Source organism: Crocuta crocuta, unplaced genomic scaffold, assembly GCF_008692635.1.
Source record: "Crocuta crocuta isolate KB4526 unplaced genomic scaffold, BGI_CrCroc_1.0 scaffold317, whole genome shotgun sequence".
Taxonomy (NCBI): Eukaryota; Metazoa; Chordata; class Mammalia; order Carnivora; family Hyaenidae; genus Crocuta; species Crocuta crocuta.
This window is the reverse complement of record NW_027530984.1, coordinates 2,549,251-2,574,970: the sequence shown is the minus strand read 5'-3', so window position 1 is coordinate 2,574,970 and position 25,720 is coordinate 2,549,251. Positions and strand designations below refer to the sequence as shown.

Here is a 25,720-nt window from a genome sequence, read left to right as displayed (position 1 = left end):
AAGAGAGTCTGAGGCTCAACTGACTGAGCCACCCATGTGTCTCCCCAAATTTTCTTTATACAGGCGCATATATATAACCACTATAAAAGAAAAAAAAAGCTAAAACCTTTGGACATTTAGCAAATTATCAGTAGAAAAAAAATCAGCTTGCTTTTCATTGCTTATTTCATATAAAACTGATCATACTTAATAAATTACCTGTTTCTTTTTATCTGTGTATAATTAATATCTAAAGTATATTTCATTATTATGTAAATATAAGCTATAATTCTCTAATTACTCTCACTCAGTGGTCCCTTAGGTGTATTAGTATGAGAGGTAGGTCAGAGGAATCTAGATGACATCTAGACAGGAGCCCTTGTGAAAAAGATTAAAAAGAATATTAAAATGTCTTTTGATAGGGGCCCCTGGGTGGCTCAGTCAGTTAAGCGCCAACTCTTGATTTTGGCTCAGGCTGTAATCTTGCAGTGCGTGGGAATAAGCTTCCCCCATCAGGCTCTGTGCTGGAGCCTGCTTGGGATTCTCTCTTTCTCTCTCTCTCTCTGTTTCTCTCAATCTCTCTCTCTCTCTCTCTCTCTCTCTCTCCCTCTCTGCTTGGGATTCTCTCTCTCTCTCAATCTCTCTCTCTCTCTCTGTCCCTCCCCTGCTCATTCTCTCCCTCAAAATATCATCTTTTGACAAACTTCCTAATTACCCTAGGAGATTATTAAGACAAGTTCACATCCTTTCCTTAGTTCTACTAGAACTCATTTGCCCATATTTTTAATTTACAATAAACATACTTTGGTTTTCAAAGACAACTAAGAACATAAAACTCAACTCTAGAATTACCTTCAAAATTGAGGTGAAAAAATTTGAATGTCCAAAGAAAATTTAGCTTATACTAAGAAAAAGATCATCAAGTTAAAAGAAAACAGAAAGAAAGAAAGAAAAGTAAAGCAAAAACCGTAAAGTGTAGAGAATTTCCTATGGAGGGGATGAAAACAAATTGGTAAGCAGTGCAGGTGCCTTCAAAAGAAAATGAAAGTTGGGGATGTCTGGGTGGCCCTGTAGGTTAAGCATCCAACTCTTAATTTCAGCTCACGTCATGATCTTACATTTTTTGAGTTCCAGCCCTGTGGTGGGTTCTGTGCTGACACTGCAGAGCCTGCTTTGAATTCTCTCTCATTCTCTCTCTCTGTTCCTGCCCCACCTGCTCTTTCTCAAAATAAATAAACATTTAAAAAATGTTTTTAAAAGATGAAAGTTCATTCTACTAATGTCTACTTTCACTTAATGGTGGGCTTAAACAAAATACCTAAAAATACATCTATTTTTTAAAAAATTGGGACAACCGCTATACTTAGGGTGTTTAAGTCAATACAGATTCACAGTATTTTTTAAAATTTGTTTAAAAATGTTTTATTTATTTCTGAGAGAAAGAGACAGACAGACAGACAGCGTGAGCAGGGAAGTGATCAGAGAGGGAGACACAGAATCCAAAATAGGCTCCAGGCTCTGAGCTAGCTGTTAGCACAGAGCCTGACACGGGGCTTGAACCCACGAACCTTGAGATCATGACCCGAGCCAAAGTCGGACGCTTAACCAACTGAGCCACCCAGGTGCCCCAGATTCATATTATTTTAAATGGAGTGATCTCCATTACTAAGGAGCAATCAGATTGCTTGCCACAGCAAATTTCTGAAAGAACAGAGATTTCTTCATACAAATGGGTCTCTGGGACTGGAAAGGTTTAGTTAGGATATGAATTCATAATTCATTTCCCCTATATAAAGCTTTCTTTAATCAATGTTACATTTTATGGTATCTTACAGAGTAATTAAAGAGTGGACTCTTTCTTGAAAATTCACTTCTATTTCAAATCAGGGAATGATCCAAAGCATTGTATTTAATTATTTCAGATCGTCAAAGAGCACACTGATAACTACCATACCTAAACTAGGCCCTAGTTTTACTTTTATTCCAAAATAGAAGGAGAGCACTTAATAGAACAAAGAAAAAAAGAGATGCCTTTGAATTTTCTGCTGAAACTAGGAAGTGCTTTTCTTGTAGTCTTTTTGTTTTTTATTTATCATCCACAGTCCTGTAAAATGTAGAAGTTCTAAACTTGGAATCAGATTAGCCAATAAAAACAAACAAGCTTTTAGTAATGGAAAAAATGACTTAATACCAGAGCAGAAGCTAGCAGAAAAGCAGGTATATGATCACATATATGTAAATTGAAAATGAAACAAGCATTTTATAAGCTTTTACTAGTACCTTCCAACAAAAGGAATGTTTTAAATAACTTAATGAAAACGTAAGCTACTAACATAAGACTTGTGACCTGCTAGTTCTGTGTTATACTTTAGTCATTATAGGTTCAGTTAATATTTTTCAGGTAACGGTATTTAGACCCAAGGGGTGCTAATACAGAAATTAACGATACCAAATGGGATCCTAAATTTCTTGTTCAATAGTACTTACGATCATAAACAGTGAGCCCTGGGACAGTAGAGCATGTTAGCTGGAAAAAGCTAAACCTTAATTTCTCTAGCTGTATCTAGAAAGTTTCTTGGGACACACCATGATACAGCTTCAGGAGATAACTGACCTACTACTGACCTACTGGATCTGTTTTGGACTAGTGTCCTATTTAGTCCTAGGGATACCTGAAGCTATCATATGGATGGAATCTGGGGATTCAAGTAGTTTAAAGGCACTATGACATAGTGTGTCGACTCAAACTGTCCAGGTTCAACTCCCAGCTCTGAAATTTATAAATACTCTTGTGACTTTGCAGTTAAAACTATTACACCTTGTTTTCTTCACTGATATAATGGAAGAGTAAGAATAAAAATACTTACCTCATATGACCATCATGAGAAAATATAACTGCCTAAGATAACATCTGTTATACAGTTAAACACTATTATGTGTTTATTTACTATTTGCTATTCCGAGATAGGTCCTTCTGAAGATGCAGAAATATTAATCCCTATACTTCTTATAAGAACCTGTTATAAACTAAAATTTCTGCACCCTAACTATAGCCTTTCTTTAATGTCATATTGTTTTCACAATAAAAAGAGGAAGAATCATTTTACAAACTGACAAAAAGTATTTGGTTGAGAGTAAAGAAGAGATTTTTGGGTAAGAAAAGGGCTTATGTGAGTTAATCTATCTGACAGACCCAAATGGAACAGAATGAGATAGAAAAGCTACAATATTTGATTAAAACGAACCTTAAAAATATATTTCAAATATAATCTCCATGAATTACTTTTTAAATTTTTTTCTGATCTTCTAAGAGCTTCACAAAAACTAAAATTTCTTTCAATCTAGTTTATTCTAGATTGAATTTCACTTCTAAACAAATTAGAATACAGTACTAGAACACATAAATAGTCATAGTACAAAGATGAATACTAACAGATCAAATTACTGAAATTATATTTGTCAATATAATATAAAGTATATGCAACTCTATTAAAACACAGAATGTAGCTAGTGGCTAAGAAAGTTAGTATTATTGACTTGAAAAGGAAAAGCAGAAAAAAAAAAAACCAATCAATTCCTAACTTCTTAGAGCTTCTAACACAAATCACCCTGTAACTTAAAACACAGAATTCTACAGATTAAAATTTAGAACACTGACTCCCCAAACAACTTTTTTTCAGTCAACAGGAAACTTAACAGTGTCAAATAAAAAAATCAAAGGGTGACCAGAAGGAATATTTTCATCTCTGAACTCAAGTACTGAAATGGCTTCCCAGCTGCTGTATCCTAACCTATTTTCCATATCCATCAAATGAATCCTCCTCCACAGACCTTAGTTTACTCATTCTTTAGGTTCCTCAGTATTATTTCACATTAAAATAAGACAAAAATTTGAAATACAATTGAGACAGTTGTAGATTACAGATTCATATGCCGTTGTAAGAAATAATAGATATTTCTTTGCCTAATTTCACTCAATGGGAAAATTTTGCAAAACTACAGTATAATAACCAGGATATGGACATTGATATAATGCATCTATGTTATTCACATTTCCCCAGTTGCACTTATAATCACTGGTGTAGTGTGCCTTTAAGTTTTAAGAGTATAAAAGGTACCCTGAAACCAAAAAGTTTGAGAACACCTGATTTAAGATTTAACATGTTTATGCTTTTTGGTTTTTAATGATTGTATATTTATACAAATCATTATTTGCATCTTTCTGAAGTTGCTTATTAATTCTTGCCTTATGTCTCCTTTATCTTCTCAAAGCAAATTACAATTAAAAGTAGGTAGGTATATTTGTTCAGAGGGATCTAGCCTCACCAAGCCACTGTTGATGACCTAAGAAGACACACGAATAACTTAATGTGGATCAATTGGTTCCTTTCCTGGGAATCTGGAACTAGAACTCAGGAGATCAACATATCAAGATCTAGATAAAGATCTCTCTCTAGATATCTAGACCAGAATATAAACTCTGAAATTATTGGTTTCATTATTTTGCCTTTTGAACAAGGGAAACAAGAAATCTAGTTTGCTGTAAAAATAAAATAATAATAAAGTGGTTTGTTAGAACCATCTGATGAAAAGTTTAGAGTACTTCCTGGGTTGCATATAGTTGCTCATTGTAATTCATTCTAGAAGCCCAGATTCCAGGAGATATATCCATAACTTACAGTGAATTACTAGACTTTAGACTAGTTCCAATGAGCTTTTCTTTTTTAAAGAATCTTAACTAATAATATGTGCAAGAGGTCCTTCTACCATTTTCTTACCAGTGGTTGGTCTAATACCATAAGTAGGTATATGCCTTTGAAAAATAGCTTCCTTCTTTTTTTCAAGGGGCTCAAAAGAAAATAGCTAATTGTTCAGGGGGTGAGTGTCTTAGGGCATAAGAAGAACTTCAAGTATGTGTGTGTAATTATGTATAAATTTGTTAACAATTCTAGAAAAAGGATTGGGATATAGGTTTGTTTCTCTCCATAGAACTAACTTTGCTATACAAAGCCATTCTGGTAGGTAATCAAAAGAAGGCTGTAATTGGGAAGATCTGCTGAAACAGTAGACAAATCTCAAACTGTAGAACTAGACACAGTTCTACAGATGTGATCTTACAGTATAGAGAACAGATTTTTTTAAAAATCTAAGCTAAACGCTAATTTAGCTGTACACTGAATTAGTGTGTTTTAAAATTATTATACTGTTGTCAGACACTAGGGTTGCTGTTAAACTCTTCAGTAGCCTTTTTTTCATATTTGTCAAAGATGATCTCTACCAACATACACTCATCAATATATTATTACAAATATTTTACATTAATACCCAGTATCTTTTCATCTTATTGTTTAAAACCATTTTAGGTTTTTTTTTTTTTTTAAGTTCTCTCTCAGATCCTAGAATTTTATCTACTAAAATGTTAAATATGCTAAGGTCAAGATTAGTTAAGAACACAAGGACCACTACATTAGTCTTCCCTCTGAGTTGACACTGAGTGATTGATTAATCAGTAGGCTGACTTCCATATAGTGGTTCATCCATCTAATCCTAATATTTGTGTCAGCTTTTTGTCACATTAACCACAAAGACTTAGTAAGAGCCTACCCAAGTAATTTACTAAAAAATCAAGCTATACTTGGCTTGCAACATTTCACTCATTTAAATTTACCAACCTAGTCAAAATATTAGGATAAATCAACATAACTTAGTTTTCAGAACTAACTCAATCTGTCGTCTAATGATCAACACAATCTCTTTTAAAACTATCTGTTTAATAATGGATATCAGAATTTGGCCAGATAGGAAGCCCATTTTAAATAAATGGACATGTAACTTAAAAGTCATGCCATCAGTTAGTTATTCCTATTCTTGCTCCAGTTTACAACTCTTAACAGTCCTCTTTTTGTATAGCATAGGGAACGTAGTCAAAAGTATTAGAACAATGTATGACAGATGATAACTGCACTCAAGTGGTAAGCATGGTGTAATATATAAAACTATCAAATCACTGGGGCGCCTGGGTGGCTTAGTCGGTTAAGCGTCCGACTTTCGCTTAGGTCATGATCTCGCAGTTCGTGGGTTCGAGCCCCGCGTCAGGCTCTGTGCTGACTGCCAGCTCGGAGCCTGGAGCCTGTTTCAGTCTGTGACTCCCTCTCTCTCTGACCCTTCCCTGATCACGCTGTCTCTCTCTCTCTCTCTCTCCTAGAAATAAAACATTTAAAAAAAAAACTATCAAATCACTATGCTGTACACCTGAAATTAGTATTACATTGTATGTCAACTACAATAACAAAGCAAGTTTTAAAGGTCTCTTTTCACTGTCTTCAAAAAAATTTTCACAAAAGTCATGTAATTTTGGGCTTAATATTCTTGATTCTATCCTGAGAGATCTGAGGCCAATTTTCAATTCATTCTTAAAACATATTTATCATTAAATGCTTTTAATATTCATAAAAAACAGGGCAAAAGAGTTCACTGTATAAAGACTGCTTTCTAGATCTTTTCTCTACATTTCTCTCATTAGAATTGTTTAAAATTCTAAACTCCAAATTTTATATTTTAAAATCCCTTTATTCCTCAAAAACGATCTGCTTTTCTGGGAGTTATGCTTATCTTTTCTCTGAATTTTCTGTAGTCCACTTGCCAAAAGCTTCAAAATACATTTAACTAACTCCCTGATTAATTTTCTTCCTTATTTAAAAAAAATTTTTAATGTTGATTTATTTTTGAGAGAGAGAGAGAGAGAGAGAGCAAGGGAGGAGGAGCAGAGAGAGAGGGAGACACAGAATCTGAAGCAGGCCCTAGCCTCTGAGCTGTCAGCAGAGCCTGAAGGCGGGCTTGAACTCACAAACCATGAGATCATGACCTAAGCCGAAGTCGGTCGCCTAACCAACCAAGCCACTCAGGCGCCCCTCTTACACACACACACACACACACACACACACACACACACAAGCTGGGATGGGGCAGAGGGAGAGCGGGAGAGAGAGAGAGAGAGAGAGAGAGAGAGAAATCCCAAGCAGGCTCCACACTGTCAGTGCAGAGCTTGACATGGGGCTCAATGCCACTCACCATGAGATCAAAGCCTGAGCTAAAATCAAGAGTTGGATGTTTAACTGACAGAGCGACCTAGCCACCTCACCTTAGATATTTTTCTATGCAAACTACCCCCCCCCAATGGAATCATACCATATATACTGTCTGGAAACTTTTTCATACCTAAATATTTTTTGAAAGAGAACAATTTATATACTGGCAGTTCACTTTACACATAAACACACAAACTTCCTCCCATCCCCTATCTTGGATTAGCTTTACAAGGGTGGGCTGAAAGGGGAAAAAGATGCCATGTTAATTTTGTATTAAAGTTTAATACATAATAACAATTTCTACTTTGTCTAAGCTAAAGTAAGTCTAAAGATGCTTCTTCAAGGTCAAAACAACATACACAACCTTTTTGTGAAACTGCTACTGCAGCATTATTTGCAAGCAGCAAACTAGATATGGAAGCAACACAAGTGCTCACAGATAGATGCATGGATTAAGATGTGTTGTACACACACACACACACACACACACACAAAGGAATATCACTCAGCCATGAAAAAGAATGACATCTTGACATTTGCAACAATATAAATGGACCTAAAGGGTATAATGCTAAGTGAAGTCAGTCAGTCAGAGACAAACAACACATGAATTCACTCATATGTGGAATTTAAGAAACAAATGAACAAAGGGAAAAAAATCAGACTCTTAAATACAGAGAACAAACTGATGTTTGCCAGAGGGGGGTGGGAGGGAAGATGGGCAAAACAGATAAAGGCAATTAAGAGTATAATCTTGATAAGCACTGAGAGATGTACCGAATTGCTGAATCATTGTATTATGCACCTGAAACCAATATATCACTGTATGTTAATTATACTTGAATAAAAAATAAACAAAAGTAAATATATCAAGGTATAAGTTTCTTCTTTATAATATTTTATCTTTATTTTCCCTGGAAACACTACTTAATAAATTTAGAAACCAAGCAAAGTTAGAGATTGTTGAATGACTCTTTCACTGTACCACTCTGAGCAAAATCCAACATACTCTGAAAAAAATGTACTCTCATCTCTCATTTTAACCTATGACCTTATTTTAACAGTGCATTATTTCAGGCAATAAAAGACTTTCTGATTGTTACTACTACTACTAGTTTATTCCTAACAGTTTAGTGTCCCACCCTTCCCTGAGACCCCTAAAAACACATATGCTGTCCTCCCCTACAGTATCATCAATGTAAATTTGGCTTTACTTGTAAGTTCTTAATGAATTCTTCTAAACTTGAAAGGCACTGAAAAATAAACACAAAATTTTGCGTGCACTTTAGATAGTTCACCAAAACCCTAAAAAATCAGACCATGAATCCTTATTCTCTGGTTTTTCTATATAGCCTTCAAGTTGTTTTCTGTGTGGTATTCACACTTCAGAGAACTAGGGAGATCTAAGAAAAAAGGCTAAGTCCAAACAAAAACAAAAAAATGCCCAACAAGATTCTGATTTATTATTTATAATTAAGCCACCCCTCCTCCATAAGGCTCACAATCTAGTATATCCTTTAAGCATAAATTTCCCACTTCATTATAATTTCTTATTCATTGCTAGCCTTCCTCAGTATCATTCAAATACACTCTGCATCTGACCTATACAGTAAGAACACAGTATTTACTGAACAAATGTAGCAAAGCACAGTCACCCAGCTGTCCAAAAGAGAAACCATGTGCATTCACATCTTTGACACCTATTTCCTCAAGCCAATCCACTTGCAATTCATACTCATTCTATTTCCTAAATACGTCTTGAGTCCATCTACTGTTTTCCAACTCCAGTGCCTTTAATTAAGCTAGTTCATCTCTTAAACTATTCAGTCTCCCTGACTCCAGGCTTGTCCTCTTTTGTAGTGCATTCTCCACATTGCAAAGTGACTTTTCTTAATGAGAAAATCTGATCATCTCATTTAACCCAATTAAAATCCTTCAACACTGGGGCGCCTGGGTAGCTCAGCTGGATAAGCAACCAACTTTGGCTCAGGCCATGATCTTGTGGTGGGTGGGTTCAAGCCCCGCATCGAGCTCTGTACTGACAGCTAAGAGCTTGGAGCCTGCTTTGGTTCTGTGTCTCCCTCTCTCTATGCTCCTCCCCTGCTCATGTTCTATCTCTCTCTGTCTCTCAAAAATAAATAAACGTTAAAAAATTTTTTTTTTTTTAAATCCTTCAGGGCGTCTGGGTGGCTCAGTCAAACGGCCGACTTCGGTTCAGGTAATGATCTCGCGGTCATGGGTTTGAGCCCTGCATTAGGCTCTGTGCTTACAGTTCAGAGCCTGGAGCCTGTTATAGGTTCTGTGTTTCTCTCTCTGCCCCTCCCCTGCTTGCACTCTGTCTCTGTCTATAAAAAATGAATTAAAAACTTTTTAATAATATTAATTTTAAATTAAATTTAAAAATAATATTTAAAAATTTTTTTCAACACTTCTGTACACCTTTAGCTCTTTGGATATACTATGCCCTCTCTCTGAAATAATTTTCTATATCCTTCTGTCCCTTACAACCCTGGGTTTTACTCATGACTAAGCAGCTCAAACATGAGCTTTCTCTGGGATGCCTTCCTCCTCCCTAATTCTAGGTGAGATGTGCCTTCACAAACTTCATTCACAGCATTTTATGCCACTACTATCACATATCTTTATACACAACTGACATTTATGTTTAATTACCTATATATTTATCTGTATACCCTAGTAAACCACAGCTCTGTTAGGGCAGGGACAATGTTTGGCCATCTTCTTTGCCATCATAACTACAGTCAGTCACGACTGAGTAAGCTGAGGCTGGATGGAGTTAANTTTTTTTTAATAGTTTATTGTCAAATTAGTTTCCACATAACACTCAGTGCTCATCCCCACAAGTGTCAGTGCCTCAATTCTTAGTGGTGAACACAGAGAAGTAATTTCATTCTTTAAAAGATACTATAGCTTACTGAGATATAATTCACACATCATACAATAACCCATTTCAAGTGTAAAATCGAAAGAATTTTAGTATATTCAGAGTCGTGTAACCATCACCAGAATCAATTTTAGAACATTTTTATCATCCTAAAAAATGCTATACACCTGAGCAGTCACTCCCCCTTTGCCCCCCAATTCTAGTCTTTGGCAACCATGAGTCTATCTTATGTCTCTATATATCTGCCTATTCTAAACATTTCATATAAATGGAAGCATGTAATATGTGGTCTTTTATGACTGGCTACCTTTACTTCATATAACGTCATTTATATTATATATTGTATCAAGCATTAGTACTGTTTTCTTTTTATTGCCAAATAATAGTCCACTGATTCCAGTAACATAATATAGGACATTTTATTTATCCTTTCAAGTGATGGGCATGTGTGTTGTTCCCACTTTTTGGCTTTTACGAACAATGCTGCTGAAAGCATTAATATACACATTTTTGTATGGACATGTTTTCAATTCTCTTGGGCATATACCAAGAAGTAGAACTGCTACGTTATATGGTAACTCTATGTTTAACCTTTTGAGGAACTGCCAGACTGTTCTGACAGTGGCTGCACCATTTCATATTACCATCAACAGTGTAGAGGGTTCTAATACCTCCAAACCTCAGTCAATACTTGATATCATCTGCTATTTTTATTTTAGCCATTCTAGTAGGTGTGAAACACGGCTTTGATTTGCATTTCCCTGATGGCTAAGTAATTTCATTCTATAAACTCCGTGAGGGTAGTGTTGGTATCTTATTTTGCTTANCAACCCCCCCCCCCCCTCCCAAGACACCTAGATGGCTCAGTCAGTTAGGTGTCTGATTTTGGCTCTGATTTTGGATCTCACAGTCCATGGATTCAAGCCTCGAGTCGGGCTCTGTGCTCACAGCTCAGAGCCTGCAGCATGCTTCAGATGTGTCTCCCTCTCTCTCTGCCCCACCCCCCTCCCTGCTCATGCTCTCTCTCTTAAAAATGAAGAAACATTAAAAAATATTTTAGAAAAATGAAATCCCTCCCTAGCATTTAATAGCATATGGTACAGAACAGGCCTTTGAATTTGTTAAGTGATTGTATAAAAGCTAGTATGGATTTGGGTACATTTTTCTTTCAGGTGTGCATGTAATGGGAGATATTAATTGTATGCAGGAAGTAAAAGAGAAAAGGTAAGATGGCCTTGAGATTTTAGTTTAGTAAATGGAAGACTGATATAGCATCAAAAAGAATGTATTACATGAAATAGATCATATAAAGAGAAAAATTGAAATCAGAATTAATGATATGGGAATGAAAAAAGAGAGAGACATGGGAACCTTGGAACCTTCTTCTTTAAGAAAGAAACAGATAAGGAAGGGACACTGAACAGGAATATTCAGAAGACAAACAAGAAGGGAATAGAATCATAAAAGGCTCAAGACATCTGTTATCTATAATCTAAACATAACTTTCTCAGGGACGTCTTTCTTGATATTCTAGATTAAGTTCTCCTAATAAAAACTTTCATCTCACCCTGTATTTCTATTCTAGCACTTACTAAAATTGTAATCATTTGTTCGTGCTGCCACCTCACTAGATTATACTCCACATTCAGACAAGGAACATTGTTTTTAGAGATTTGTACAATGCCAAGTATATGGTAAATAATGATTTATAGATCTGTTGTATGAATGAGTTAATCACTAACTTAAATGGGTAACATCATATATTTGTAAAATATAAATACTGTTTAACATTTTAAATAACTTATACACAAATTTTATTAACACACAGAGTAATAAAGTAATACTATGGGTGACTTAGAAAAGAAAGATGACATTACATTATGAATGTTTAACAGATGTATGTCAAGGGCACGTTCAAGGTTAGTCTTCTATGTTAGGTATACTAGAGACTTTACTGAAAATGTCTTTGCATAATTGAGCATTAAAACAGCATATAATTTTGAGCAAAACATAAAATTGCAGGTGAAATTTCTAAAAAAAAATAAATCCTAACAATACAATGTCATGAGCAAAGATGTACATAGTATGATATCCACCATATGAAAAATTGAAAACATACTAAATATTCATCATCAGACAACTGGGAAAATAAATTTTGGGATATACACATGTACACACATAGACACAGTGGAGTATGTAGCCATTAAAAAGGAAAAATGTATATCAGTATTCGTTAACATAGAAGTATTTTTAAAAACATGTAATTTATTTAAAAAATTGTTTTTTTCTTTTCTGAGAGAGAGAGAGACAGTATCAGTAAGGGAGGAAGGGCCAGAGAGAGAGGGAGACACAGAATCTGAAACAGGCTCCAGAGCTGTCTGTCAGCAAGAGCCAGTTAGAGCCCGGGCTCGAACCCACAAACTGTTGAGATCATGACCTGAGCCGAAGTTGGATGCTTAACCAACTGAGCCACCCAGGTGCCCCTAAAAACATGTAATTTAAAAAGCAAGTTGTAAACCAGGAAATTAATTATAACCCCATTTATAGAGAAGTATATACTGGGGATGTCGGGGTGGCTCAGTGGGTTAAGCATCTGACTTTGGCTCAGGTCATCATCTCACAGCTACTGAGTTAGAGCCCCACATCAGGCTCTGTGCTGAAAGCTCCAGAGCCTGGAGCCTGCTTCGGATTCTGTGTGTCCCTCTTCTCTGCCCTGCCCTCATCTGCGCTGTCTCTGTCTCTCAAAAATAAAACATTTAAAAAAATTCTAAAAAAGAAAGTTATAGATAAAGGAGAGTCTACTAAAGTCTTAAATGGGGTTACCTCCAGGCCTGAAAATATGGATAGTATTTCTTTGTGTTTTTTTGTTTTGTTTTTTTTAAATGGGCTCCACATCCAACATGGGGCTGACACTCACAATCCTGAGATCAAGTGTGGCATGCTCTACCGACTGAGCCAGCCAGGTGCCGCAAGATTTGTTTTTCCATGATGCTTTAGTTACTTAAATAATTATTCTAAAATGTTTATTTGGAATAAAATACATATAGAACAGTAAACACACTTGACAGTAAGCTATGTTCAAAAGTAAAACGGAGATGGGGAAAATAAAAAGCAAGAGTAGATAGAAGACACTGAGGCTTTTCATGTATATCACAGGATAAGTAAAAATGCTGAGATGCTCAGAAACACAGACATTTTATTGTAAAAAAATGATGGTTGAAAGAGTTAAATAGCAACAGACATTTTGTAATGAAAAAAATCTGAATATGAGACAGAGTTTTTATGCCGATTGTTCCATGTACTTAGAAAAGATATGGGAGGGGCACCTGGGTGGCTTAGTCGGTTAAGTGTCCGACTTTCGCTTAGGTCATGATCCCCCAGTTCGTGGGTTCGAGCCCCGCGTCGGGCTCTGTGCTGACTGCCAGCTCAGAGCCTGGAGCCTGTTTCAGAGTCTGTATCTCCCTCTCTCTCTGACCCTCCCCTGCTCACGCTGTCTCTCTCTCTTCTAGAAATAAATAAAAATATTTAAGAAAAGAAAAGAAAAGAAAAGATATGGGAATTACTGTACATGTCACCTGTCTTAACCTTTTAAGGAAGACTGTACAAATTAACATACCTTTGAGAAAAACAATAGCTCTAAATGAAATACAGTGTTATAATCTAGCAACAGCAGCATCAAAATCTTTTGTGGAAAATACAAACTACTACAAAAAAACCCACGTTCAAATCACAAGCTAAAACACTAACTTATTTCATGCAAAATCTAGAACACAAAGAGTACACTAGGCTAACCAGAAAGAAACTCTGAAACAAACCCAAGTCCCATATAAAAAGAGTTAAATAAAATCCTATATAGCCTCTTTTTTATTATATTCCAATTAAAATTAAGACTTTAGAACATATAATCACTGATAGTATTTATTAACTATGATTACCCATGTACATCAGACATATCTCCAAATGACTATCAGTTTTAAAATTTAAAAACTCTCCTGAAAGAAAAAAAAAGAAAAAAAACCCTCAATACTAAAGATATTCAAGAGAACATTCTCATGGCACCAGGGCAACTCAGGTCACGATGTCACTGCTTTTGAGTCTGAGCACCATGTCAGGCTCTGTGCTTGACTGCTCACAGCTCAGACAGAGCCTGAAGTCTGCTTGGGATTCTGTCTCCATCTCTTTGCCCCTCCCCCCCATATAAATAAATATTTAAAAAGAAAAAAAAAACATTCTGGAGCTGAGGAGGAGTCCCAGAAATGTTCCAAACAAAAGTATAAATATTAGAATACATTCATGACCATCTAAAATAAGACTGAATGAAATGTACGTACTTTAGTATGTTTCCTTTAAAGGTAATTGGTGTGCATGTATGTGTATGTGTGTTTTGAGAGTTAATCCAGAGAAATACACGTTTCCACATGGTTAACTTCTAAGGTGTCAATTCACATTCTCACAAAATTTCTCCTTTGCACTATGCAAGTATTCAAGAAAATGACACAAACTTTCTACAACCTTACATTTTTGTGAGAGAATATGTTAAACAAAAAAGATGTAATTTCAGCTCAAATGACTAAATAAGCTAAAGTAATGCTTTTTAAGTGAAGCTCTCCCTGCAAAATACCTCACTTAATCCACATAAGGCATTTAAACAGATTACTAAAAAGGTGACAGCTGAGGAATGCCTTCATTTCTTTCCATGGTTTCTACTGAATGTCATTTCAGAAATGCCTATACAACACATGACAATGTGGAATGTCTCCACCCATGAAAGAGCATTTGACTTGAAAGCAAGCACACTTAGGGCAGTAACACAGAGCTCAAGTTTGTCTTTTTATGGTTAGCTTAACAATGAAAAGATAAACAACCAAAATACTAATAAGGTCAGAAAATACTGGCATACAGGGAGATTCACAGTGAAAGTGTTATTCAGAAAACAAAAGCTGTGATTAAAAATCATCTGAAAATATAAATTAGTTTCTAATGCCAGTATGCTTGTGATTCCTTTTCCAAAACCAACAACTACAACTTGTTTGAAGGAATTCATTTTTAAAGTATGCTGCATAAACTGAGCAAAATTCTACTTATATTGGTAATCAGGAATATATTCCATTTCAAAAATCTGTTAAATTTTGACTTTAATAATGACTCCCTTTACATTTGAAACATTATAAAAGTTAAGTTATTGGTATAAACACTTTTACTACAACATTTTTAATGTTTGTTAGCTCTACTGTATTTACCCACACAAACTATCATAATCCTGTTTTCTGTGAACTCTGCTCTTCACAAGATTGGTTTACACTGTATTCAATTTTTTTTAACCAATCAACACTGTGCATCTGCTAAAATAAAACTCAGATACCAAAGGGGATTTAAAGAAAAGTGAATCAAAGTCTCTATTTGAAAGAATCCACCTATTTTGTTTGGAGATAAAATAGACTAACAATAGCTGGTAGTGTAGAGGTGCCAAACTTAAAAGAGTTTAAACAGTAGAGAATCACTGTGTACCCCAACGGTCAAGCAAGTCCACACTGTGCTTTGAGCTGTGCTTTAATATAAAAAAACTCGAAAATACATTCCAGAAGAAGATTATGCATGCAACAGCTGATAGAAATATAAACATGAAACTGGTGGTTCCTAAAATATGAACTGGTGGGTCACTTTCACTGATCTCCTGAATCTCTTTAGGTTAAGTTCTTTTTTGTTCCATACTAAGTAATCAGTGGCCAGGCACCTGTACCCTGATGATGCAGCCTGCCATCACCTGCATGCTATCATATCATATCCTGCCAGAAGGAGGACATGCGGAATAGAGTCATGAAATCTGAACTACCCTCTCTATTTGCATGAAAGACTATCAAGAACATCTGTGGTCAACACAGCAATAATTTTATGGACTGACATGAGTCCCCAGTGTCTTTTACTTGAATACTATATACTTTTTGTTATTCTTTTTCTTTATGAAAATGATGATAGTACAAAGTGATCAAGTTGTTTTTAATATCCTAATTAAAAAATTACGCTATCCTCTTGTAGGCACTGAAATTTAAGAAAACATTTTATTGATCTATGAAATATAGAATCACCAGTGATTGGATGGACAAGTAAATCACATTTCAAATGGTGCACTCAAGGGGCGCCTGGGTGGCTTAGTCGGTTAAGCATCCGACTTTCGCTTAGGTCATGATCTCGCAGTTCGTGGGTTCGAGCCCCGCGTCGGGCTCTGTGCTGACAGCCAGCTCAGAGCCTGGAGCCTGTTTCAGAGTCTGTGTCTCCCTCTCTCTCTGACCCTCCCCTGCTCACGCTGTCTCTCTCTCTCTCTCTCTCCTAGAAATAAATAAAACATTAAAAAAACAAAAAAAAACCAAAAACAAATGGTGCATTCACTTATTAACAAGAAGAAAAAAAATTCTATTGTCTTTTCTAAGTTAAGACCTGAAGTATAATTTATCTAAATTTTGCAAAATGAATTGAAAAATTGAGTACTTTTATAACTTGGATATTCTTACTAACAAAAGGCTTCCAATTAAAATAAAACATGATTAATATTAAAAAGTTTGTTTTACTAATTCATAAGTTAATACGGGTAATTTCACTAGCATTTCATGTAATATCTCAAGTCCTAATTATGAATACCAATAATCATTGTACAGGCAGTAAATTGCAGATTAAATGGTAGTGACAAGTTCAAGGTTGTTTTCCTTTTTTTTTTAAGTTAATACGGATATGAGTTTACCTAGAATTTATCTCTTTTCATTAAAAATGTGTGCATATAAATATACTGTAAATGCATACATATAAATGCCTACAGCATTAATATAAATTATTATTAGGAGAAAGGAAAATGAAGATGTTTAAAGACTAAACTCTATGTCCTAAAAAAAAAAAAGAAAGGAAAGTTTTTGTTGCACGTTCCTTTGCAACCTCCCAAAGCACCTGATCAAATATTCTATACATATGGGGCACCTGGGTGGCATCCAACTTCAGCTTAGGTCATGATCTCATAGTTTGTGAGTTTGAGGCCCACATTGGGCTCTGTGCTAACAGCTCAGAGCCTGATGCCTGTTTCAGATTCTGTGTCTCCCTCTGTCTCTGCCCCTCCCCTGCTTACACTCCATCTCTCTCTTTCAAAAATAAATTTCAAAAAATTTTTAAATTAAAAAAATATACATTCCCCACATAAAGGCCAGTAAAAAACATTCTTTGAAGTTCTTAAAATTTAGGACAGATTCTGAGGGGTTTTTTTTAAGTATTTATCTTGAGAGAGAGTGAAAGAAAGAAAGAGGCAGAGAGAGAATCCGAAGCAGGCCCCGTGCTGTCAGCACAGAGCCCCACACAGGGCTCAATTTCATGAACCTTAGGATGGTGACATGAGCAGAAATCAAGAGTCCAACGCTTAACTGACTGAGTCACTTAGGAACCCTTGCTTCTGAGATTAATTTTAGTACTACTATTTCAGTTACCATAGAAAGCTCATAAAAGTGTTGCCTAGCTAAAGCAAACGTAGATGAAGAAAAAATTATGTATGTGTGCGTTGTTTCACCTAATTCTCTGATTAACAGAAAAACCTGTAACTACTAATCATCAAACATAATGACTAGAAGATTCAAGAATACTTTCTTCTTCAGATTTAAAAGATGGGGCACCTGGGTGGCTCAGTTGGTTAAACATCAGACTCTGGATTTCAGGCTCATGTCATGATCTTACATTTGGTGAAATCGAACCCCATGCCTGGCTCTGTGTTGACAGTGCAGAGACTGCTTGGGATTCTCTCACTCTGCCCCTCCCCAGCTCACGTGCAGGGATGCATGCATGTGTTCTCTCTTTCAATCTCTTACAAAATAAACACGAAAAAAATTTCAAAAACACACAAGAATAAGATATCTAGCATAGAGTTAAGTTTGAGCTTTGGAATCAGACAGACCTGTGTGTTAGAATCCAGCTCTGTCATTTATTATCTCAGTTATCTTGAACAAGTGAAAAGAGATGCTTTGAGAATTAAATAAGATATTGGTCGTAAAAGCATGCACCAACAATGTTCCACATATAACAAGTCCTCACCAAATGTTCACCAGCCAAGTCTACTTCTTAATAAAACACTGTGATAAGCCATGGCTAATATATATCCAATTCCAACACAGAATAATCTCAAAAGACTGTTGGAAGTCTTCAATCTTTCAAAGAGGTCTATCAAATTGTCAATAAACCATCGTTTCAAAATGATTGTGGAACCCCATAAACTGTCAAAAGAAAAGTAGGAGTAAAAATAGCATTATTTTTCAGGCAGAAAGGAATTAAACTACCAACTTTGGGAACTCTCAAGAAGTAATATAGTACTGCTATAGCAGTAACATAACTTTCTATACCCACTCTCTCCCATAAAAGTAATACAGAAGTAATATAGTAATGCTATACCAATAACATAATATTCTATACCCACTATCTCCCATAGAAGTCATCTTTCAGGGCGCCTGAGTGGCTCAGTAGGTTTAGCGTCTGACTTTGGCTCAGGTCATGATCTCACAGTTCAGTTCGTGAGTATGAGAGTGCGTTGGGCTCTGTACTGACAGCTCAGAGGCCTGGAGCCTGCTTCGGATTCTGTGTCTCTCTCTCAAAAATGAATAAACATAAAAAAAAAAAGTCATCTTTCTAGTCATCTCTAAAAAAAATCCTCTAACTAGACTTTTTTTTTTTTAAGAGATTTTATTTTTAAATAATCTCTACACTAGCATGGGGCTTGAAACTCTAAGATCAAGAGATGCATGGTCTACCAACTGACCCAGCCAGGAGCCCGTAGGCATTTTTTTTTTTTTTAAGTACAACCACTTTTCCTATGTGAACAGCATTTGTAAAATGTGGTAACAAATTTCTTCTATTTCTAGTCGTGTTCTACCTGGCTGTACTAGAAAATGCTCAGTCACAGCTTGCAATCACACTAGCTGAAGCACATGAAAGATGGTCTTGGTTATGACACTTCAAAGTCAGACCACAAAACTGTTGCCAGGAAGCACAAAGGCAGCAACTGTAGAGAAGGCATTATAACAGTAGCAATGTGGGCACTGGTGTCCTACCCCCACACCCCATATATGGCTAGGGTTGTCCATGTATTTGCAGGAAGTGAAGGGCCGGCCAGTTAGGGGTTAGAAGTTTTGTTTGTTTAGGTGTTTTTTTTTTCTTTTAATGGATTTAGGATGGTTTCAATAGAAACTTTTAAGAGCCATCAGCTTAAAGTATTACAGTCTAATAAGAAAATTATATAGAAAGAATAATTTATATTACACATTCCTTAAAACAGATTTTATAAGTGATTCAATAGATTCTTCTAAGATGTTAACATCCCCATCTCAAAAAATAAGCAACAAACTCTATCTTCAGTTTTAAACAGATTTCCTCATATATAGCAATTACACTATTCTCTAACAAGAGACTGATTATCAACTGCTTCCAATCTCTCTTCATTTTGGTTGGAAAACACTTTAAGTAGCCCTATTAGAATACTTTTAAAGAGAGTTACATTTCAGATTACGATTCAGCGAAAATGCCTTGGCTGAGAAGATTAAGCACTTAAGAAAAGACTGCACAAAAGTAGTCCTTTTACTGTCAAGAGGGGAGCCACAAATTTTTACAAAGAAGCTTCAAATGACTTCCTTAGAAGTTGATAAAATTTGTATTTTAAAAGCAAAAGGACTGAATCCGAAACTTATCTGAAGGTCTGTCTATTGAAAAGTAAAAGGAGAACTTTATTTTAAAATTAGAATAGTACAGAACATGGGTCTAATTCTAATTTGTATTCCTCTGTAGGACCTAGTTGAGACTCTGATAAAGAAGGTGACAAATCAATTAATGACTCAACTAAATATTTTTCTATCACTTAACTAAGATTTAAACTGACTTAAGATTTTTTATTAGGAAGAAGTTTAATATTAACAAATTTTTTAAAAGCTCAAGATACTAAAACAAATCTGCACACAATATCCATAACAAAGATTTTCATTTGTTTTATAAGCATATAAGTTCTAGTATGTGTAAGAACAGTAAGTACTGGATGGGAAGTGTTTTAAAAATTTATCTTACAACATACAGATAAGTATAAAAGTTCCTACTTATAATACAAGATAAAAGATACAAATGAAAAAAACTTTAGTGAGTACCTACAACGTGCCAGGCTCTGGAAATGCAAAAATATGGGAAAACTGGGTTTAGTCTATCAGAAAAGACAAATTTAAAAACAAACTCTATTCAGTAAGAAGCCTTTCAATAGCAGCAGTGAGGCAAAATATAAGGAATAATGAGCAACCGAGAGAAAAGAGTGCCATAATGTTATACAAATTCAAAGGACAGAAAGATCCCTACTGCCTGGCAACTCCACTGAACCCTGAAGAATAACTAGGATTTTGACTGGCAAAGAAGGGAAGGAAGATATTCTAGTGGCAGAAAAAAGTATTTCCATAAGCATGGAAATAAAAAAGTGAAGAGTAAAAAATAGAACACAATGGGGCCCCTGGGTGGCTCAGTTGGTTAAGCATCTGCCTGACTTCCACTCAAGTCATGATCTCACAGTTCATAGGTTCAAGCCCCATGTCCAGCTCTGTGCTGACAGCTCAGAGCCTGGAGCCTGCTTCGGATTCTGTGTCTCCCTCTCTCTCTCTGCCCCTCCCTGTTTGTGTTCTCTCTCTCTCTCTCTCTCTCAAAAGTAAGTCAACATTAAAAAAAAGAGAGAGAACACAATGGGGGTGCTTGGGGGGCTCAATTGGTTGGGCATCCAACTTGGGCTCAGGTCACGATCTCATGGTTTGAGAGTTCAAGCCCCGTGTCAGGCTCTGTGCTGACAGCTCAGAGCCTGGAGCCTACTTTGGATTCTGTGTCTCCCTCTCTCTCTGCCCCTATGCTGCTTGCACTCAGTCTCTCCCTCTCTCTCAAAAATAAATAAACATTAAAATTAAAAAAAAAAGAACACAGTGGAGATAGATCAGGTATAAGCTAAATGATGAAACACTTTGAATTTAAAGGAGAGGAGTGACACAATCAAAATGATACTGTTAAAAAATTATTCTGATGGCAATATGAATGCTGGATTGGACCAGAGAGAGAGAGAGAGGAGAGGCAGATAAAGCAATTAACCTATTATTATCCTCTAGAAATAAAATAAAGGTATGAACTAGGTTGATAATCAGAGTAGCAAGGAAAAGAACTGACTGGATATATGCAGACAAGGGCATAAGTAAACAATAACTGAATTTAAGCTTGATCCAGAGATTAATGACATCACTGAAAGAATCAGAGGCGTTAATAAGAAGAGTAGGCTTGGTAAAGATTTAAGTTTTATTTAAGGCTGAATTCAAAGAAATTCCTGACATTGATGTAAAACTGTCTAACAACAGGTACCTGGATGCATGTAATGTCTTAAGATACGAGAAATATATATGTATATATCTAAACTAATGTTAAGTGATAAAAGTAGATTATAAAACTGAACTTTAGCTATGAAAATCCATGTTTGAATAAGAATTCTTAGAAGAAATCACAACGGTAAATGCAAATACAGTAGTTGCTATTCCATAACAAAGGGTGTGAACTTCTGTTTACTATATTACTACTTAAATATATTTTTTTAAGTACAGAATCACAATATATTGAATAATATTTCATTTTAAGTCAATACTTCATCATCACTAGAAAAATGTAAATGAGGGATTGGAGCTCTGCAGAAATGTGAGAACTGGAAACTGACTTGGAAGTTACCGGGCACAGAGGAAGTAGATAAAATTTTAAGGTAAAATCAAAGGTTAAACTCAAAACTGATGGAAGAAATCTCAGTCCTGCGTTTTACACACACCAGTATCAGTAGGACTCAGTAATAAGGTATTTTATAGAAAACTCTATTACTCTCGTAAAATCTATAATGTATACTGAAATACAGATACAGATCGCAAGACAGAAAACTCTACCAGGTACCTATAAAATCAGAGCTGATTAATGCCCACCAATAAAAATGAAAATCTACTCTAGACTCCAGTTCTAGAAAATCAGTTTATTTTAACTTCAGTACTATTTAGTATTGTTTTCTAGCTCTGGGAGTCAGAGGGAGGGAGGCTATTCCAGAGATCAAGACAGGAAATTTGACAAGAAACACTGCTGCTTTTTCTCCAATATGGCTGACATTAGTTCTATACAAAAAAGAATAGCTGAAAATTAAGCATCTTTTGTAACTTTCAATGAGAAAGCACATTCAACCAATAAATTTTTAAATAAGCTGCTTACACTAAAAATGGAAGTAAAATATTAGATTAAGTATATTTAAGGATTGTGAAGTCTCTAAAACTATCCTGACAGTGAAATTTAGGACACTTGATTAAAACCAAAAATGTAAACAAATATTCCAACAGACTAACTGATAATCTGGCAAAAACATTTTTGGTTATTACATGATCTTTTTAGAGGTTAAATTTAAAAAATACTATTCTAAGGGTATTAAATCAATGGGGTCAATTTTAGGTTTTTAAAATTTAAGTATTTAAAAAAAAGCAGCATTCAAGATATTTCTTTAAAGCTTAAGATTTTCTTGTGATTCTTTTAAATAAAAATTGTATTTATCACCTTTCACTATCTGCTGTTCTAAATCTGTCCAAAGCAAACTCTTTGTTCTCACAGTCACAATGGGAAAAAAGTACAAAAGCTGATAAAAGATAAACAAGTGGAGAAAACATGATAAAAATTTTAATGCTTAATATTTTAAAGACTTTGGCTTCACTGACTTACGGAATGTGCAGATAAATTACAAAAAGATATTATGCAAATGATTATGCATAAGCTTCAAAACTTCTGCTTAACAAGCTTCTCCGCTAAAACAAAATACCCAATGAAGACTACACCTGTAGGTTGCCAAATTAACTGCTGAATCAGTTAATCAGGAAAACACTGATAAGTCTGATAATTCTTGCAACATGTCCAAATTGAGAGGGGGGGGGGAAAACCCTTAAGAAGTCTGTTATGTGTATTTTCTCTTCCTACCTAAGCCAATATTAATATTACATTAACATAAGTATTACAAAATTTCCTTTTCGGCCAAGCCAATACAATGGGGTTCCTCTACAAACATAGTAACTTTAAATTTCTGACAATTTTAATAAAACATATTGATGTAAACCATTATCCAATTGTACCTTGACCTCAAGCATACAATAAATGTCTTTCAGAATCAATTCCGTACTAACATATGCAAATTACACTTGAAAGAAACTTACAGATTCTTCACCTTACATAACTACAGTTATCATTTTTTATGCCAAATGTTTCTTTCATTCTCAACACCATGTTTTCTAGAGTTTGCTATGCCTTAAAATAAACCTCAGCCAAATAAAAAGTATGCTATACATTAGAGACTCTAATGGAAAAGAAAAAGAACTCAAGACTGCACCATATTTTTACTGGGTTCCACATTGTGAATACCAGATTTGTTCTGCAACTTGTCAGTCATTTGAATTCATCCAGTCAACGTTGTAAACAAAGGCTATAAGCCAAGTTTGATATGAGAATTCAATTAAATAAAACTTAAAACGGTCATCATTCACCAAACAGGAAGCAGCAACAGGAAAAATGCCACCACACACCTCTTTTTAAAAGGCAGCGAGCGAGGCAATATTCATAAAACACAAAGCCTTAAATTTCAACCTCCCGAACAAGTTTTTTTGTTACAGTATTAAATAAAATACACCTATGATCTTCCATATAGAACCAAGGCAACTTTGAGATGGTCTACAAATCTCTTCATTATAAGGGGAAGTTATTGCTGTAAAGTCGTTTTCTAAGTTAATTCCAAATTGCCCAGTAAGAAAATGGAAAGAGTCTGTATGTCCTGTCACCTATTACCATCACTTAAAAATTGCTTTTTTATGCAGAACTCTACGTGGTTGTGTTGCTTTTGGCCTGTTAAAGGCAAAGCAACATTATCTCTGGATTGCCAATAGTTTCTCCTTATTTGGCTAACATTGAGAGATCCCAATCAGAGTACTATAAAACTTTAACATGCACAAAGCATCCATTTTGAGAAAACTTTCTGACCAGCTTTTTTTTTCCAACCCCAAAAGGAAAATCAGAACTTGGTAATCAGCTCTGAAAAGAGGGCCCCGTGTTTATTCTTCTCTTTCTAACCCCAGTGCACACCCCAAGACGCGGGGCTCAAGGATCTCTGACACTGCGGCAAACTCTTCATCGAGAAGACACTTCAGTACAGTCGGGTCCCGCGGTGGGCAAGCCCTTTGAACTCTTCCTTACCGTACCCACCTCCATCCCCTCCCTTTCACCCGGTGCGGATCAGCTAATTACACCTCTTTTTCCCCCTCCCCAATGACCAACAATAATAAAGGAGAAAACAGGAAATCGTCCGCTCAGGCACTCCGCTTAGGGCTCTTGATTACTATTATTATCATCATCATTTGTAATCTAGCCCTAAAAACTACAGCAAATCCAATGCCCACCTACAAGCCAAAGACGTCCATCTGCTCAAGTGTCCCTAATGCCCTCGTTGGTCGTTTTCTTCAGCATCCCCCGTCGTGCAAGTATATCACTGACATCGGGCCCAGGTACAAGCCCAGCACACCCCTCCCCGTCTCGACCCCAATTCCCAGACACACGTCTACAAATGGACCTGGGGCCCCAAGCCGACCACAGTCCCTTTTTCCTCTGCCCCGGAAATCACCCAGTTCCCAACTCCAACATCAACTAGTCTGAAGGGGGCCTCACGCCAGAAGCCCTCCCTCGCGGGAAGCCGCCCCCTCACCCCGCAGCAGGGAGTCTCCCGCCGCCCCCAGCCTCCCGAGGCCGGGAGCGGAGAGAAGGCCCCGGCGGGAGGCCGAAGAGAAGCCGCAGGGTCAGGAGAGCCAGCGGCGGGTGCACAGACCTGGTGCAGGGCAGTGAGTCCGTCCACATTGGCGTAATTGATGTCGGCGCCGCGGTGCAGCAGCTTGAGGACCTCGTCCGTGTCGCCGCTGGAGCAAGCAGCCAGGAAGACGGCGCCATCGTCGAACTTCACCTTGGTCTTCTGGCGCTTCACCACGGGAGGCTCAAGGTCCGTCTCGGAGCCGATCCAGCGCTTCAGCTGCTCGTTCCGCTTCTGCTTCGCGTCCGCCATCTTCATCCCCTCTCCTGCCGCCGGGTCTTCTTATCGCGAGGGGGGGGAAGGGGGAGGCGGAGAGGGAAAAGAGGGAAGGCAGGGGGTGTGTGACTGTTTCTATGAGTGCGGGCCAGAGGGCTGGGAACCGGGAGGAGACGCTCGAGACTTCCAGTATCCCACAGAGCACTGGGGCGGCGCGCCCGGCCGAGCGGACCTCCCTTCCTACCTCAGAAGCCCTCCCGCCCCCGGCCCGGCCACCCGTCACCGGCGGCCAATCTAACGTAACTTCGCGAGATCCGGACAGGGAGGCGCCCTTCGGCCAACGCGCATGCGCCTTGGGCCTGTGCCCGCCTCAGGAAGAGCGCTCGCGCGAACTGCAGCGGGGGCGGCCGGGCCACCGGAGGGAAGCGGGTGTGGTCCTGGCCGCCCGGGCTGCGGGGGCTGGGACCAACCTGGAAGGGCGGAGACAGGGAAGGAAGGTTGTCCCGCCTGGCTGAGGGCTCCTGGGGTTCCGGAGGCCAACAGTCGGTCTGTACGGCGGCTCTACCGGGCCGACCTGCCTCCAGGGCTGCCTGAACTCCGCGCAGTCGTTAGCTCTGGGCGGAGGATTTTCCTATTGGCTGCGTTATTTGAATG

At 37.0% G+C, this 25,720-nt stretch overlaps 1 protein-coding gene across 1 annotated transcript in view; it reads right to left on the bottom strand.

Annotated features, from left to right (window-relative positions):
* Positions 1-25,340, bottom strand: part of PPP1R12A (protein phosphatase 1 regulatory subunit 12A) — a 155,129-nt gene extending 129,789 nt beyond the window's left edge. The window contains 1 exon segment of the mRNA XM_077770237.1: positions 24,872-25,340. Coding sequence (XP_077626363.1) covers positions 24,872-25,108 — 237 coding nt within the window. The 5' untranslated portion in view covers positions 25,109-25,340.
* Between the last annotated feature and the right edge of the window lie 380 nt (positions 25,341-25,720).